This window comes from Strix aluco, chromosome 1 (assembly GCF_031877795.1).
Source record: "Strix aluco isolate bStrAlu1 chromosome 1, bStrAlu1.hap1, whole genome shotgun sequence".
NCBI lineage: Eukaryota > Metazoa > Chordata > Aves > Strigiformes > Strigidae > Strix > Strix aluco.
The window spans coordinates 170,421,647-170,438,167 of NC_133931.1; the positions used below are offsets into that span (position 1 = coordinate 170,421,647).

Consider the following 16,521-nt stretch of genomic DNA (forward strand, 5'->3'; position numbering starts at 1 on the left):
ATGTGGGTCGCCCCTGCATGTTGCAATCCTCCCAGTGCTGGACTACGAGTGGGACTGCCTCCCCATGGGGTCCCAGCCTTCTTCGGGCACAGTCACCTGGCCCGTCATAGGCCACAGATTGGCATCTGCTCCACCATAGACCTCCATGGGCAGCATGGAGAGGTGGCCCTGCCGTCTCACCATGCGATACAGGGGCGACTCTGCTCCCAGACTCCTCCCCCCCTTCTCCTCCTTTCTTCCACTGACCTCAGTGCTTGCACAGATGTTGTCCTCACATCTTCTCACAACTCCCACAACTCCTCCCAGGTTCCCCTTCTTAAATACGTTATCACAGAGGCACAGCTAATTGGCCCAACCTTGGTGCAAAGACTTGGAGCCAGGGGAGCTTTGAGAAGCTTTTCACAGGGGCGACTGCTGCAGCAGCCTCCCCTGCTGCCAAAAAACCCCCACCACTCACTCAAACAAGGACGATCGGCAAGTTCAAGAGGGATAAGATAAATTCAGGGAGAACAGGTCCATAGGCAGATACTAGGAATAGGGTTGCACCTTTTGAGATCCCTAATGAAACAGTTGTTGGGGCAATACAAGAGGAATGAACTTCAGAAAGTGGCCAAGCTTATGTTTGTTCTCTAAATAACAGCTCTTATTCTTACTGCCAGTCTAGCTAGACTACTGGCATGACCTGGTCAGGTATTGTTTACATTCCTGATGAATTGGAAAGGGCTCATGCAAAGTACTTTGGGCTCAACAAAAAGGAATTTTCGTGTGAAACAGTTTTGTCAGAGCTTTGACCAGCTCTTCAGGTCATCAAAAGACCTGGGTTTTGGCACTCAAAACGCCTCAGTGAACTGTAGCGTCTCAGGTGATGATTAGAGGTTAGGAAGCACTGGTGACTCTTTGCAGGTCTGTCTTGCCTTCAGTAGCTTCTACTTTGTCCTCCAAGAGCACCTGAAGGGTTTTATGAAGCACTAGAAGCTTCCTACTACACTCAGTCTTTGGAAAAGGCCTTGGGCACTAGAGGAGAGGTGAAGAAAAATTTGGCAGTTCAGGACTATTAATGTTTCTGGACATGAGTGTGTTTAAGGAACCCAAACAGAAAGCAGAGAAAGACTGGGTGCAGGGATTAAACTGATCCAAGCAAGTGGGTTTTTTTAATCCTTTCTTGTTCTTTCACATGGACTTCAGCCCTGCCCTATTTCTGGCAGGTGTTGGCGATGCTGTGAAGTGCCTAGGCTATGCATGGGTCACTTGGTAGAGAAGATCTGGGAGGATTTTGTAAGTGGCATTTTGTAGTGACACGTTGTTAGCTTTTCGATAATGCCTCTAGCATAAGCAAACATCTGTGAGATGGGGGGAGAGGCATGCAGTGGTGTCAAAAGATAGGGCAGCTAGAGGATGGATCAGAGCCTCACTTGTGAAAATCTGGTGGAGCCAGCCATCTCAAAAGTTGCTATTGTCACAGCTTTATGATGATTTTCTGTCTTTTAGCACAAAGGAAGTGAAATCCCCTTTAGTCCTACAGAAGTTCTGGAGGTGCTGAGTGGAGAGGATGTTCACAGGGATTACATTACTATACGTTGAACTCCATCTGTGAAGCAGTTCTGCTACCAGCTCTCCCGTTGTCCCAGGGGACACTCCTCTGATATTGTCTGTGCTTCTGGGTTGGTTTCCAGGCTGTAATTCAGACTGATACTCAGGGTCTGACTCAAAACTGCTTTGATGTAGATTATAACACATATTCTAAACCCCAGATGTGTAGCGCTCTGTCATTTTTCTTGCTTTTTGAGGCCACGCTGAAATCCTATTTGCTTTGGAAAAGCAGAGTAGACATATTGGGAGTACGAGGCCAAGGGAGAGGAGTTCCTGCTCCCAGAGCTGTGACACAAAAATTGTCCCTAGCTGTTATCTTCTGTCTTTCCCATATTTCCACTCCAGTGGAGAATGATTGAGTTCTCTCTTCTCATGATCTCCTTTCCTTTGCTGCCTCCAGACAACCTGTAGTTGTTTCAGGTTTGGCTTGGAGTTTCATCCAGTAACATCATGTCGTTCTGTGTTGCATATGAGTTGCTGTGTCAAAATAGTTATGCTTCTGCATGCATAAGCTGCTTGTGAGTAATAATGATAATGGGAGCTACAAGGCCATGGGGGATTAAACCACTAAGTAAACATCATCTCACCTGTGGCCTTATCATACTTGCCTTGCTATTTGCAAAGGCTGAATGATATCCTTAATTGTGGTGAGAATGATCTTCTCTAGCCTTAGTTGTCAACAAGTAAAGGGTCTTATCTGAGCTGTTTAATTCTGTAGCTAGTGAAGAGAGACCAGGTATACCCAAAGGTTCACTCATCTCACTAAGGCTGGATTAAATTGAGCTTCTTATGTGCCTCTTTTTGGTTACAAAGGATGTCTGGGGTGGGTAGTTCAGCCTTCAGACACCCAGAAAGGGCAGATGGATTTTGTCCTTTTGAAGTCAACTAAAGGTTTATGGTTGTTTTTATGGGCCTCAGGAGTGAACTTCTAAAGAAGTGACATAAGCTTCCAGTTAGGGTTTGGAGAAGAAAGAAAAAAGCTGGGTCAGATAACGTTTGTGTAAAGCTTTTGTGTTGCCCGTTTTTGAAAAAAAAGAGAAAAACACATTCCCCTCCCCCACACATAGCTTCCTGTTTTTCCTGTTTTTCTGTGTTAAAGTCTGGGAGAGGAAAAAAAGTTCTCCTTGGGGCTGAAAAATCAACTATGCGATTTCAGTGCTTTCTGAAAAGAGTACTGAATGCTTGTTTGATCCTTCGTAAGCTCCTGGCCACACACTGCTATCCTAAATGTGCGGAGATTTTAATGTGGTTGATATTTTGACAACCTTTCATTGTTTCTTCTTTCAGTGCTTGAGGTCCTGCCATGCAGGTGAGCAACAATTTTATGATTGATGCATGAAATCAGCAGTATCAAGCCAGGTTGTCTCACCTCTCATAATGCAGAAAAACATGTCTGGAAGAGAACACCACAAAACCTGGAAAGGGTTGTAGTAACACTCCCTCTGTATGCGCTTCTTGTCTCCTCAGGGAATTCCTGAGCTGGAGTTGATGCCTTTGTTTTTATTAGCTTTTAACTGAGTTTTCCTCCATGAACTCGTCCAGCTGCTTCTGAGTACAGTATTCGCACAGCAATGACAGACTCGTGGTAGTGAGTTCCATGGCTTAATTAGATGTGGTGAGGTCAAACGTCCTGCTGTTCATCCTGAGCTGCCCCCACTGCTTGAGGGTAGAGGTGGTTGCCCCGTGCTTCAAATGTTTGCTGTATGGCCTAGTCTGTGCATGAACGTGAAAACCTTGTGTTCACGGTGGGAGTCCTGATGGGTCTGTTCATTTTCTTGTGTTTTTTAAACTGTGCCTACCGACTTTCACTGCTGTCCTGCTCGGCAATTTCCCCTTGTAAAGAAAATGTTGAACCAGACCCTGCCTAGTTCTTTCACATGGCTGGCATTGGCACACTCCCTGTACCCCATGCTAAAGCCTAATCCAAATAACTGCTAGCTCTGTTTCTTTTCCTCTTTTTTATGCTGCTAAGAGCTGTTTTAAGATTGGACGTTTTATTGTCTTTCTGCCCTGTTTATTCCCAATTACCTCTTACGTCGCACATTGTGTGTTTTTGTCCGCTTATGAAGAGGCTCCAGTAAGTTGAACGCTAATTCATCCCGAGTCATGACTATCTGAGGTCTGACAAGAGCAGAGTCTGAATGGGAGAATTTGCTCCAGCGTGTTGGTGTTGGTTAAACAAAGTCTGGAATTGTTTTTCCACATGACAGAATGGTCTTTGTCCCAGCCTGAATGCAGACTCAGCTGGAGCATGACACGTAACAGGGGATGTCAGTTGGAAACACAATTAGGATGCATGAGGATGCTGGGCCCCCGGAGAAAAGCAGCAAACATTGGGACGGAAAGAGGAGCAACATCTCGGCGTTGGCCACCAGAGTCTGTCCCCGTGGCCTAAGGAGCTCCTGAGTTTATGGACTCTGAGCTGGCACTAACTACTTGAATGAGGAGATCCCACCCTGCTTGCAGGCATGTTTATATGCTGGTACGTTAAACTATGCTGCAGAATGGATCCAGGTTAAAAAGTAATCTGGCAAAGAAGGCTTGAGTCCATGGTCCAAGCTCAAACAGGTCTTTCCTCTTCCCTCACACCCCTTAAGACCAACTCTTAATGCTAATCCCTTCACCACCACGTCCAAAAAAAAAAAAAAAAACCTACTATTTTTGATCATATTATATACAAATATTGATCTGACCACGGGGAGGAAACAGATAGTTAGGTCTGTGTTCATTGTGGTTTAAGGTCCCGAGGTTTGTCTGTTATGCCACACACTGTGAAATAATGTGAAGGAAAGTGCCGGCCTGTATTAACTCAGTCTAACAATAAACTTTTCATAAGTTTATCTGCTAATTTCTGAGGAAGAAACTCCCTGCTGGCACGTTTTGTGCAGTGCTCTATATTCTGCCCTGTAATGTGCATCCTTTAGAGCTAGACACTGCTTGGGGAAAGACAGTGCTCATGCAAAGGGTGAGTGAGTGCTTTAACAGCAAGGGAGGAATTCTGGGCATCTAGAAGACAGCCTGGCAAGAAGGAAGTTTTAAATTTCAAATGTTTTGGGCTGTAACCTCTTACAAAATAGAGGGGCGTTTACCAGTCCAAGTGTAAGTGCTCATGCTCTATATTGCATTCTTAGATGGTTTTCGATGCTTTAGTTAGAAGCAACACCATTACTGGCATGAGAGAAAGTGACCTAGACAGTGAAAAGCAACATCTGAGGAAGAGTTTCAGGTTTACCCTGACAGAGAAGGATCTTTAGCACCTTTTGGCTTCAATTTGGAACGCTTTTAGTTTCTTCTGAATTAGAGCTTGAACTAAAGCAGCTTTATCCCTGCCTCTGCAAAGGTGATGTACTCACTTTACACCGGCTGTAGGAGGCAGGTACCTCCTCAGCTGCATGGTATCAATAACTTGACTGCCTCTCGAAGGGCAGGGAAGGGAATGCTTGGCCTGTTTGAGGACTGCATGTGACAAAGTGGTGGACTGGCCTCATTTCTGTGGCAGTGGGTAGTAGATCATGAACTGCAAGGATGCGTGAGATTGGAAGGGCTGCAGAGGCACAATGCCTTTTAGGATGGCTGATGTAGGGAAAGAGAAGAGTTTAAGGAGGGGAGGGGCTACAGCAAACATGGTGGTGGCATTTATATCCCACCTGGTTTAGTATTAAAATGTCCTAAGCACTCCCTAAATCTGGCATGATTCATGACAGGTTTCTCCCATCTGAGAAGTGTTTTTGTTGACTGATAATCTTAACTTCAGCACAGAGGGGGATTCCCAAGAGGAAGATGGAAAATGAATAGTCCTTCTGTGGATGTCCAGTTTGTTCCTTAACATACAGGAGCTGACAAGATTCTTTGACTAGTGTGTTTCCATGAGAAACTTTGTGTCACATCTGAAATCTATGGGGCTTTCCAGACATTTTCCTGGTGGAACAGCTGCCTCAGAATTACAGACTCCAGAGTAGAAAGGAGTTCTACGCAAAGCTGACAATGAGGCTGTTGTGGATTAAAATATTTGACACAGTTATGATTTAGTAATAATTTAAGATTATGAATTAGCAATAATTCAAGATGTATTAATAGTGTAAGGTAGATCAAAAGGTTGAACTTCAGTAGCACTTAATGATTAATCAATTTAAAGATTAACAAGGTGATTTGGTAAAATGTTATGATTAAAACAGCGACTTAATTACAGATTCGAGCATGCCAAGAGTCACACTAATTTACTACAAGGTACCCTAAATTGAAGTGTATGTATATATATACATATATATGTATAAACACAAAACATACACACACACACAGACAGGGCAGAAATATTTGGATATCCAGTGAAGCATGTAGACATCCACACTCGTGAAGGCAAATGTGTGTATTCAGGCACATAGATAGGTAGAGAGGTGGATGGAAGAGTCTAGTCTACAGTCAAAATTTCCCTCTTCTTGAGTTTAGAGCAAATACGCACAATGCTTTGGTATTCCTCAACAGGCAGTAATTGAGACTCAAGAAGTCTGACTTCACCCTGGCTTTTCATCAGCTTTGTGGGCAAATGATCTTCAAACCTCGAGGAGTTTGTGCCTGAGAGGTGTCCCACCTCAGGGGAGATGCTGGTCACAGCCCGCTGCAATCCAGGAGAGCTCAAAGGGCCTCACTTAGGGTCACTATTTATAGGGTCTGAGATAATTGACTTTCATCAGGTACTTTTCCATTTCAGCCCAGCTTGGATGCCAAAATACTCTGGTATTTCCCACCCAGTTGCGCAGGCCCAGAACTTGGCAGATCTTGAAGTTCTGGTATCACCCCCTTTGGGCCATGACCCAGGTACAGATGTTCTAGGCGCCAGGTGCATTAAGGGGGTGCCTTAATGCTGTGGTCCACTACCTTTTCCAATTCATCTTGGATTGGCATGTGGCCTGGGGTGTGGGACAGAAATTGCACCAAGCACCGAGTGGCCCAAAAGAAGGGGGTGAGTTGTACCACCACAGAGGCTCAGCATTCCACAAAAATGTCTCTTTGCTTGGTTTCCTATCTGTTCCACCCACCCTTCCACCAGTTTCCTGAAACAGGGTATAGCAACCTGTTGTGGCTCCTCAGGACATGTATTTACTTGCTGTAATGTGCATTTAGCAGCTTTGGACAGACCCTATGGAGGATGAATGTTCCTCCAGATGACCCAGGCTGCTCCCATCTCTTGGATGCTCAGCAACCATTTAGGTTGGTATAAGCTGCTGCATCACCCAGTTTTCTGCCCTCATTGTCATGCTCAGTGGACAGCTAAGAACGTGATGAGCCACAGAGGTCTTGTGACTTCTACAGAAGTTGTTTCTCAAGGTCTTTTTCCCGTTTCTACACGAATACTATTATGTGTCCCTTCTCTAATTACAGACCTGTGCTGTACAGTTTTCTTGTGCCTTCATTTAAGGAGAACAGATGTGTCTCATATTTTGGAAAATGTTATCCTAGGGAGAACTCATTCCTCATGGGAGCCTGAAGCAGACTGGTGGCTGTTTTGTTTTGCCAGTGGAAGTCTCTCCTCAAATGCCATAGACTTTCTGATTTTGACCATAAAACCAGAATGCTGTCATGCTTTGTGGAGCTAGTGGATCCCTCCTTGGAGGTGCACCTCCTTCAATTCTGTCCATCGGGAGTGCATCATCTTCAAAGGTCTTGACTCCCTAGCAGCAGAGCCATGCATGAAGAGCAGACTAAAACCTTGTGAACAGGCTTCAGAGTGGCTCTGCTCAAGCTTGCCTTGCCCTTCAGCGAGAATTACAAAACCACCAAATCACGTGAAAGTTGTATCCAAGACGGGGTGAGACTACATGTGACAGCCCCAGGTTTCTGCTCAGTGCTCCCATCACCCAACGGCACTGCAGTTTGCATTCAGTTTTCACATGTGTGAATGTACAGCATGACCTCCGTGTGCCCTTGGTTGGTCCCAATTGTTTCCTTTGCCTTCTGTGGCTGAGCCAGTGTTGGTTTTGTTCACTGGGTGACAGACTTCAAATCTTCTTTGCCTGACTGGGCTAGAATAAGCGTGCAAATGCTGTTCTCACAGAACGAATGGGAAAAGCCTGGAAATGGAGACGGAAACTCACTCCGACCTTATTGGGTGATGTGATATGGCAACTTGGGTATTTTTGTGGTGCTGGAAGGGCTGTTTTGAAAGCTGGCAGGTGCTGCTCCCCCATTCAGCAAATGATCCCTGACTGTCATATTCAGGCAGGAAGTAGCCCACAAATTTTTCTAGGAAGGGTGAGAACATGACTGCTAAAAAGAAAAAAAAAAAACCACCACCAATCCCAAAACAAAACACTGTTAAATCTGGATCAGGTTATAATGGAAAAGAGTAAATGCATCTGTTTTTTTGCAGAGTTGGCTTGGGTGTCTGTACGGTATTGCTACTGCAGGGGTTTGTCAACCCACTTGCTGCACCGTAGAAATGCTTTGGGGTCATCCCCATAAGGCCTGAGCTCAGATCTTCATAGGTCTTCATAGACCCTCAATGAACCAGCACTGCAGAGGGGCAGGAGACATAGTGTGGGACCAGATGACAGTTGGAAGGAGCAGTACTGCATCCAGATCAGTAGGTCCACCTTGGACATACATAGTTCTTCCAAGTGACCATTACAGAAGTAACAAAGTAATGCTTACGCTGAGGCAGCGATGTTCCTGTGGTGTTGCACATGTGCTCTTCAGCCCTGAGGAGGCTCCTCAGCCTCCTGCCTCTGCTTACAGACTATCATGGTCCTGTAGACAAAGCTTTGGATATCTGTACCCTTGGTTTGAGACATTTGGTTTACATTAAGACATCTGTATGTAACAAATGGGTGGATTCTCTGGTTGTTTTGGTAAGAGTTTGGGGAAGACTTTCTGAGTTTGTCATCTAGCACCCATTCTTTTTGTTTCATACAGGATAAAACATTTTCCTCAGAATTGAATAAGGACCAGTTGGAGACACTCTCTCACGTCAGAGCCATCTGAAATGATGGAATCGTCTTCCCTCCTTTCTCAAAACCAGACAAAATAGGCTTAAAAAAAACAAATAAATAAAATCCACTCAGTGAGCCTAATATGACCCCACTGACTACCTGCTGGTCTGTTGAAGCATTTGAAAACAAAATGCTGTCACACATCCAGCCTGATTTTACTCACTGATTAAGCATGCAACTTATGCTTAGAAGCATCTAACAAGCTTGAGTGCTCTCTAGGACCTGTAAGAAACAACTTTACCTTTGTGTCTACAAGATGGGATTAAGTGGTGGCAAAAAATAAGCTTTTGGATCTGTCTTGTGTTCTTGGTTCTCTGTGTGAGAGCTGGCTGCTGTTTTGTTTTGTTTTTTTCCTGGCTCAGTTGCCTTCACTGGGAGGGTCCAGGAGGAGTTTAGATTCCAGCTTTTTGACCTGTTTGCATGCCTAGAGCTTTCCTCTGGGACGAATCGCCAGTGTTTCTGCAAAAAATAGCCTTATGGTTGTGCAGACCTTGATGTATGAAAACATGCAAACTAATGAGATTATGGAATTTTTTAATGCTTCCCATTTTTCAGAAAAATGAAATTTAAGAGGCAGTGGTTACTAAGGAGAAAACATTGTCATTCATCTGTGCAGTCGATTGTGTCTAGATCTGAACAACCACTTAAAACCAGACCAGCTAACCATTCAAACTGCAAAATGTCCCTTGTTCTGTGACATCATTTCAGCCCAAGCTCCAGGATGACCTGGAAGGGGAGTTCTTAAGCAGAATTTGGTGACTTTAGAGAGCTCAAACTCTTGTTTAGGAAGGAATCCGCCCACGTGTGAAACTTAAAAATGAGGCATTCCCACCTAACTTAGTCACCCCACCCGGGTGACCTTTTTACAGTCCATGCTGAGATGCTCGAGGTATTTCTTCCCATAAAGTAGGGTTAGGCCTCTGTGTCTGACTTCCCAACATCTCAACACAAGGAGAATGAATCTCACCTGTTGTTTGTAGCAATCAGGGTAGAGGTTCCGGATGTCTTAGACTATGCCACCAGCAGATAACCTCAGTTCAGCTCTTCCTGGAAAGAGTGCAAAGACTCTAGTTACATCTCCATTAGTAAATAAATCACGTCTATCCCCACAGCCAAGTGGTTATTGCATAACCTATACATAGCTAATGTCTCCTTCCTCCCAAAACAGCATGATCATGTGTAAGCTACTTGTTTCAAGTGGTCCCTGGACCATACCTTGGAATTGTCGGGGAGAGGCACTAGTTGGCACACATCAAAACTGCGCCGAGGTCTCTGCCACTGATTCAGCAATATAAATCTTTGTAACATAATGCCATAATTGCAAACGTAGCCTTTGAGCATGCACTGCAACCAGGCGAAGGATAAATGTGGACAGACCATATTCAGCCCCTTGAGCTTGCTGTTTTGCTTCACAAAGTCAAAAGAATCTCAGAGTTTTTTGTATTTTTATCACTATTAGTAATATCAGCTGATTCTGCCCATAGTATCTTCACCACCTGGCCTTTTTCCAGAGCAGTCTCTTATGATATGCTATTAGCTGGCTGTGTTCACTTCCTCTGATGCATTTCTTTCAGGAGTTAAGGCTTGGAAGGAGGAAGCTACTGGAATTTGCTCCCCCTTTTTTTTCCCCTTTTTTTTTTTTTTTTTTATTTCTAAGTGCTGCCCACTTCCACATTAGGCAAGCTCTCCTTGTTGACGCAGCAGTTGTGACATAGTACCAGCAGTGTAGTGTCCTACTCAGAAGGGAGTAACACCAGACCTCTGTTCCTCTGGAGGGTTGCATGTTTGGGCATGGCTGGCACGGCTCTGCAGCTCCGTACAATAGCTTTTAATGCCAAAAGATGCAGACTGAGGCACTCTGGCAGAAAACTGGTGAGAGATATGGGAAGAGATGCTCTGCTTCATCCTTTGCTGCCTTGTACTTCAGGGATTTTCTCTGGGAGAACAAATCTGGCACTAACCAGGATTAACACATACCAAAAAGTTTAGGGCCTTTCCGGTCACGTAGAAGAGGTATCGTGGTCTACCTGAGAAGATCTTCAATTTGGGGCATCAGGAAAATGGGCTGTAGCCTTGGTGGTCTTCTGTGACATCAGCTCATGTTGAGCTATTGGGTTTCTGTTTCCTCTTCTAACAATTTCAAATGCTTTTTGGGGACAGCAATTACAGCTCTGTGTGCTGTCAAGCGTAGAAAAGGCTGATTGTTTGGAATGAGCGCTGAAGCCTTGGTAGATGGATACTTTTGCAGGAGAGTTTATGTGTGCCTTCTGTGTTGTGTCCAGGATATGTGCACAGCTGAAGCAACTGCATCTCTGCTCCAAGTGGAGGAAACCTTTTCAGCATGCCTGGCACGGATAAATACACTCATCCTCAAGCCTCTGCTCCAGGCAGGTAGGTCAGAGTAGACTACTTTCTTGTCTGTAGTTTTAGCCTTGAGTCACTGGCACACCTATGAAGGGATTTATAATTGAAACGCTGTGGCTGAGGACTTGCTGGAGGCTGGTTTGCTGGAGTAAGAGGTAAGTAGATTTAAGATAGTGAGCTCTTAAGGATGCCTATGGCCTTTCATTCAAGTCTCGGACTGGTTCCTGTTGTTTTTAGAGGTGAATCCAGATTCTAACCTGTATCAGCCTGTACACCTGCTCCAAGGCTTGTTTCCAGCATGGTGTGTGGAAATCCAAAATACATCTCACACATACGTGACCCCTAAACTGTGCCCATTCTGCCTCCCTGCTCTCAGTCCATGGTCATGCCCATCTTTGAAGATAAAACTTGTGGGTGCAGGTTCTGAGCTGGCAGTAAATCAGAGCAGCTCCACTGAAATAACAAATCCATATAAATATTCACAAGCCTGTCTAGCCAAAAGTGGTATGACTGGATTAGGCCCGTTGGGGGTTCTCTCTCTCATGTCACTGCCTTTTTGGTCTAGCCTCCAAGGAGACTGGGAACAGCCCTTTGGGCCAGGGGTAGAAATTTTCCTCCGCTGTTCATGTCTGAGCTGGGGCTGAGCCTCACAGGCTGCCCTGACCACATGCCCCACAAGAATGGGAAGGACAAAGCCTTAGCATGACAGCCCGTGCAATCACTCACAGGGGCACAACACTAATCATCATCTCTTTTCTCCCTGGCATTGTTTTCCTCTAAGAATATATGTGATTTACACTGAAAAATTGGACTGAGTATTAGACACAGGCAATGTTTTCCACAAGATTTCTTGGAGTTGGGGCTTTCTGATAGCCTTTTCCCCCCATCTTTTCCTCAAAGAGCCTAGTGACCAGAAGGGAAAGGAGAACTTTAAGCTCTTCCTGCTCCTGAATGATCGATTTCAAGCTCTCTGGAACCTCACAGAAGAAAATTACTGCATGCTGAAACAAAAACACAGCAGCTCTGAGTCATTCTGCATCCAGGACATTTACACTGTCTGGAAAGGAGACCTGTTTCTAAGCCTCTACATCCAGTAAGTACAGAAGCATTTTGGAGTAGCATAAGGGACCAAACTTATCAATTAACTGGTAGGTCGGTGCAATTAATTTGTGCATTTAATTTGTTCATTCCTGTCCACTAGTATTCAGTCATTAGGTCAAGAAGTGATTGAATTCAGTCCTCACGACAAGTGCTGCAGAATATAGTGTCTGTGCAGACAGTGTAAGTAGCCTTTTTTGTAGCTGTGAGTATGCTTGTAAGAGGCAGAATTTTTTCATGCAAGTATAGTTTTTTTAATGCATCTTAAAAATGGGAAGAGGACAGGGGGGTAGAATTTGTGCCTGGGGAATTTATGAGAACAAATCTTGAGCTGTGATCAGGAACAGAAAGTCATGCATAAGCAGGTTTAAAGGACTCACAGGGACAAGGAAAGAAGATGTCACTAGACATAGTTCATATTACCTGTTTGTGCCACATTTTTATGCTTTTGGCAAGGGATATGATAGCAAGTGATGGATGTAGCATGATCTGAAAAACATACTGCCACACTGACATTTCTATAATTAATTACGTCTGCTCCCCATCTGTCTGCAACGCAAAATAAAATGTTTACCAAAAGCACCGTACCGTGTGTAACCTGGGTGTTGATGTCCTAGCACAAAAAATGGCATATGGACATCTGAGATGACATAAAGATCAGACAGTGTTCAATCCTTCATTCATCACATTGGCCATAAATGTGGCCAAGCCTTTGCCAGATGGGCTTGTACCGTCTGTGCAGTTTGGCACCCACACAGAAACAGGAGATGGGCACACTGGCTCCTGGACATTGCTGTTCATCTAGTCTTGGTTTTGTTGGGTTTCATGTATGTGTAAGGAAGGAAGAAAGGACAACTTTCTCTTTTGTTTTTACTTGGACAGTATCATTTTAGCAAGTGAGGCACAACAAGCTTTGCCTTTATGGGAATGGGGTTTGGAGAAGTGTGTCTTGTTCGTTTGGGAACTGATTCAGTGAATTAGAACTGGTTTGCCTTATAAAGGCACGTAAAAGATGGAAACTGGTGCTGAGGTTTCAGATGACACAGAGAAGTTTATCTTAAGATCTAATTTCCCCTCATTTTGAAATTAAAACCTGTTTTTGCATGCAAAAATGAGCTGTTTCCTACCCACCTCTGCTGACTCACTCTGTGCTGTACTGATCCTACAGCGTCTCATGCTTATTGGAGTGATATAGGAGCTGTTCAGGGGCCTGAAAATCAGCAGTAAATATATGTCCCTGAAAGATGTAATAAATGGTAATTAGCCTGGACACTATACATGACTTATCTGAAAACAGTACTGGGAGAAAGCATGGTGTTTGCTAACAAAATATGGCTCGATCTCCCTCTAGTGTGAGATGAGCTACATTGGCGTGGGACACCTTGACTTGAATTTACCATCAGTAATACGGACCCGATACTTTTACTTCAACCAGCAGAAATTCATATACATCCAAAGCTGATCTCTTCAGCTCAGCCTTTGCAGGTTTGCTTTCCAGAACAGTTGTGCAAGTTTACTTCTGCTTATGCTAAATGGCAGGATGATTTAAACTTCCTGTAACGACACTAGTGCGAACGTCAACAAGGCAGTTAAGCCAAGGAGCTGGCAAAGGGGACAGAAGGGGAGTGAGCCAAGGTGGGAAGTACAGGAGCTACGTCTCTCTGCCTCCCTTGGGAAGGTGGACCTGACCTGACATTTTCAAATCAGCTTCTTCCCTCTATCGCTTAAACCTCGTAGCTAATGTGCATCTCTAACTCAACTCGTACTTGTGTGTGTGTGTCTGTTTTCTTGCCAACAGATATTTCGTCACTTTTGCAAACTACGTTGTAGTCCGCGGCTTTGAACATGCCACAGAGAGCAAAAGGTCAGTGGGCTGAAAAATGCTTATTGAAGGGGCTAATAGGAACACAGGGACATTGTACGGGTTAAGACACTAAACTGGAGCGAGCAGTAGTGAGCACTGCACCTCACAGGGATCTCTGTTTCCTGGTCCTCTGAAACTCTGTTTCTCCTCTGCATTGGCCATACTGGCTGCTCCTGCCATCTTCTGAGACCATGGCAGCAGCTGTTGGAAGCTTTCCTCTACAGATCTCTCTCCCTCTCTTTCTAGACACACACGACTTCTTTTGTAGGAGGGGAAGCCTGTAAATTGGTGGGTTCAGGTAAGGGTGGGACCCGAGAAAGGATTCTTTGGGAATCTGGCAGGAAATTTCCACTGCTTGTCCCAGATGTTGTCCAAGTCTTATGGAAATAGCAAATGAAAGCATGAGCTCTACACCCAAGCAGATTTGCAGCCACTTTATCTGAATCATCTTCTTGATGTGCAAACCATTGTGAAAATCATGCTATATTCTGTATGTCTGTGGGTGTGGTTCCTATTTGCAAAGACCGCTGGGCCAGAGGCAGGATGGATGGAACTCTTGTTTGCCTCATTGCCTTATTTCTGTGTGGTTGGGGTGCAAATATGTTTGCGCTATGTCATCTCCTGCTCTTTCAAATCTTTCTGTACCCTGTCTGGGAGTGAGGTAGCGTATAATGTTTGGAAGGCAGAGGAGTGGCAATTTGCAGAAAAACTAATTAATGAACCTTTGTCTTAATTCACCATCTTGCAGTGAAGCCTGGAAGCACCATAAGACAGTGCTGAAACAATTCCTCACAGACTTCACCTCTGAGACGTCCATGTCACTGGCCTTATACACTGTTCTTCACAAACCTATCCGAGATCACATTGAGCATTATATACTGCTCCTTACCAAGCTGAATGAGGTTCTCAAAGAGGTAGGAAGCTTTACGTGATATTACTTGACTGGCTTATGCTAACACCTTTTGCAGAGCTGAATCCAATGCAGGTTGGAAGAAAAATGATTTCCAGTGGACAGCTGGGGTGGTACTAACCAGCACCAGTGGAGTGCAGACCACCTGAAGGTCTCAAAGCAATGAACAGTGGCCACTCCAGTGTAGTCCGAGCTACTCATCATATAGAGATGCCTCAAAGGGTCAAGTAACTGGCCTAAGGTTGCACACTTCTGATGGTGGCAGAGATAATGTTAGATTTGGGAGGCTTTCCTTCTTTCAAAGGGAGTTGGAGGGTTAACTCTCATTAGCCCTTTGCATTTAGAGCTGCTGAAGTTTTTTTGCACTGTAGCACAGAGAGTAGATGTCCTGCACAACCGTGCCTGAACTGTTGCTCAAGTCCTGCCTTCTTTTATCAGGGCCCTGAAAAGGACGTGGTTACCAGCGCCATCAAGGAATATGTGAAGCTGGAGTCTTTTGTCAGCCAAGTCCTGGATGAAGCTTGTTTTACCAAGTCCTTATGGAAATCCTTGAGCTACAAATTCACAGTGAGTCATGGATATAGGAACTGGCTTGATGGGGAGATCTTTTGGAGGTCTTACACTCCTGCTTACCCATGGAGGAAATTTTATATGGATCAAGAATTTGAGGCTTGGTTTGAAGCCAACAGAGCAGGGCAATGTGGATGTCCTGGAGAAACCTCATGGTCACTGGGTACTTTAGAACTTGAGTGCTGTGTCCAGTTCTGCTGTCACTGTCAGCCTGTGGCATGAGTCAGATGGCCTCTGCAGGAACTGTTGGCTTAAGTTGTATATCCTCTCCCAAATCCTAATGTTTCTTGATGTTTTTGGTCCTCCATCTTGACCTCTGTGGTTCCCTCTACAGGACATGCTCTGTGTACCTGAAAGAAGGCTGCTGGAAGATAGCAAAAATCTTCCCATCTCTGCCAGCACGAATAGATCGGACCGGATCTTGCTCTTTGATGATGTCCTTGTGTTAATTCAGGTGAGTTTGCAGTCTTTCAGAGAGATTGGAAGGGCAGAGCAGATAAATGACAGTAAATTTCAGGTTCCTTTGATGTTGAAAATGCAGCAGAGCTTGGGTGTTGGCAAAACCTTGTCTCAGATCCATGCACCTGTGGGTTGAACTGGAGAATAAAAGAAAGCCTAATGACAAAAGAATAGAGGAGTATCCACATAACATTTTTCCCCGGTAAATGTGTACTATCCAACCACCACAGGCACCTTTCTAGTAACCCAAACCCATGCCTGCATATATATCTATTGATTTCTGTCCTTGCTTATTCAAAAGGGGCTTGCCTGGTGGGTCAAAGATACTATACTGTAAGCACTCATGCATAGGACTGAATATGATCTCGCATGGTTGACCCTGCTAGTAGCATGGGAGCAGAAGTTACAGGTGTTCTTGGGGCTATTTTAGGGATTTGGGGCCTGGGTGTGGGGCAGACAGGGAGTGTCTACAGGCATGGGTAGCTAAATGAATAATACATGTTCAAAGCTCTTCTGAAGCATGTTAATTAAGTCCAGTTTGGCTTGCTCTGGCTGACAGCACCTGTAATCTAGGAGGGCTCTCTTCATATGCACCTCTCTCTGCTTGCTCTTTAGTCATGTGCCAGCCCCTCAGGTGTCCAAACACAGGGCTGCCTTGTGAGCTGATACATTTTATGGCT

General features: G+C 44.7%; 1 protein-coding gene across 9 annotated transcripts in view; it reads left to right on the plus strand.

Moving 5' to 3' along the window:
- The window catches only part of ALS2CL (ALS2 C-terminal like), a 50,110-nt gene that overhangs the window by 11,181 nt on the left and 22,408 nt on the right, over nucleotides 1-16,521 (plus strand). For 6 of the 9 annotated variants that reach the window (XM_074845116.1, XM_074845135.1, XM_074845160.1 and 3 more), the window contains exons 2-7: nucleotides 10,859-10,967; nucleotides 11,841-12,033; nucleotides 13,837-13,902; nucleotides 14,651-14,816; nucleotides 15,251-15,379; nucleotides 15,717-15,836. In XM_074845116.1, the coding sequence (XP_074701217.1) occupies nucleotides 10,862-10,967; nucleotides 11,841-12,033; nucleotides 13,837-13,902; nucleotides 14,651-14,816; nucleotides 15,251-15,379; nucleotides 15,717-15,836 (780 nt within the window). In that variant the 5' untranslated portion in view covers nucleotides 10,859-10,861. Of the gene's footprint in view, nucleotides 1-3,978; nucleotides 4,073-10,217; nucleotides 10,449-10,858; nucleotides 10,968-11,840; nucleotides 12,034-13,836; nucleotides 13,903-14,148; nucleotides 14,201-14,650; nucleotides 14,817-15,250; nucleotides 15,380-15,716; nucleotides 15,837-16,521 lie in introns of those variants that run through there. The other 3 variants (XM_074845126.1, XM_074845111.1, XM_074845180.1) reach the window with 3 other exon arrangements.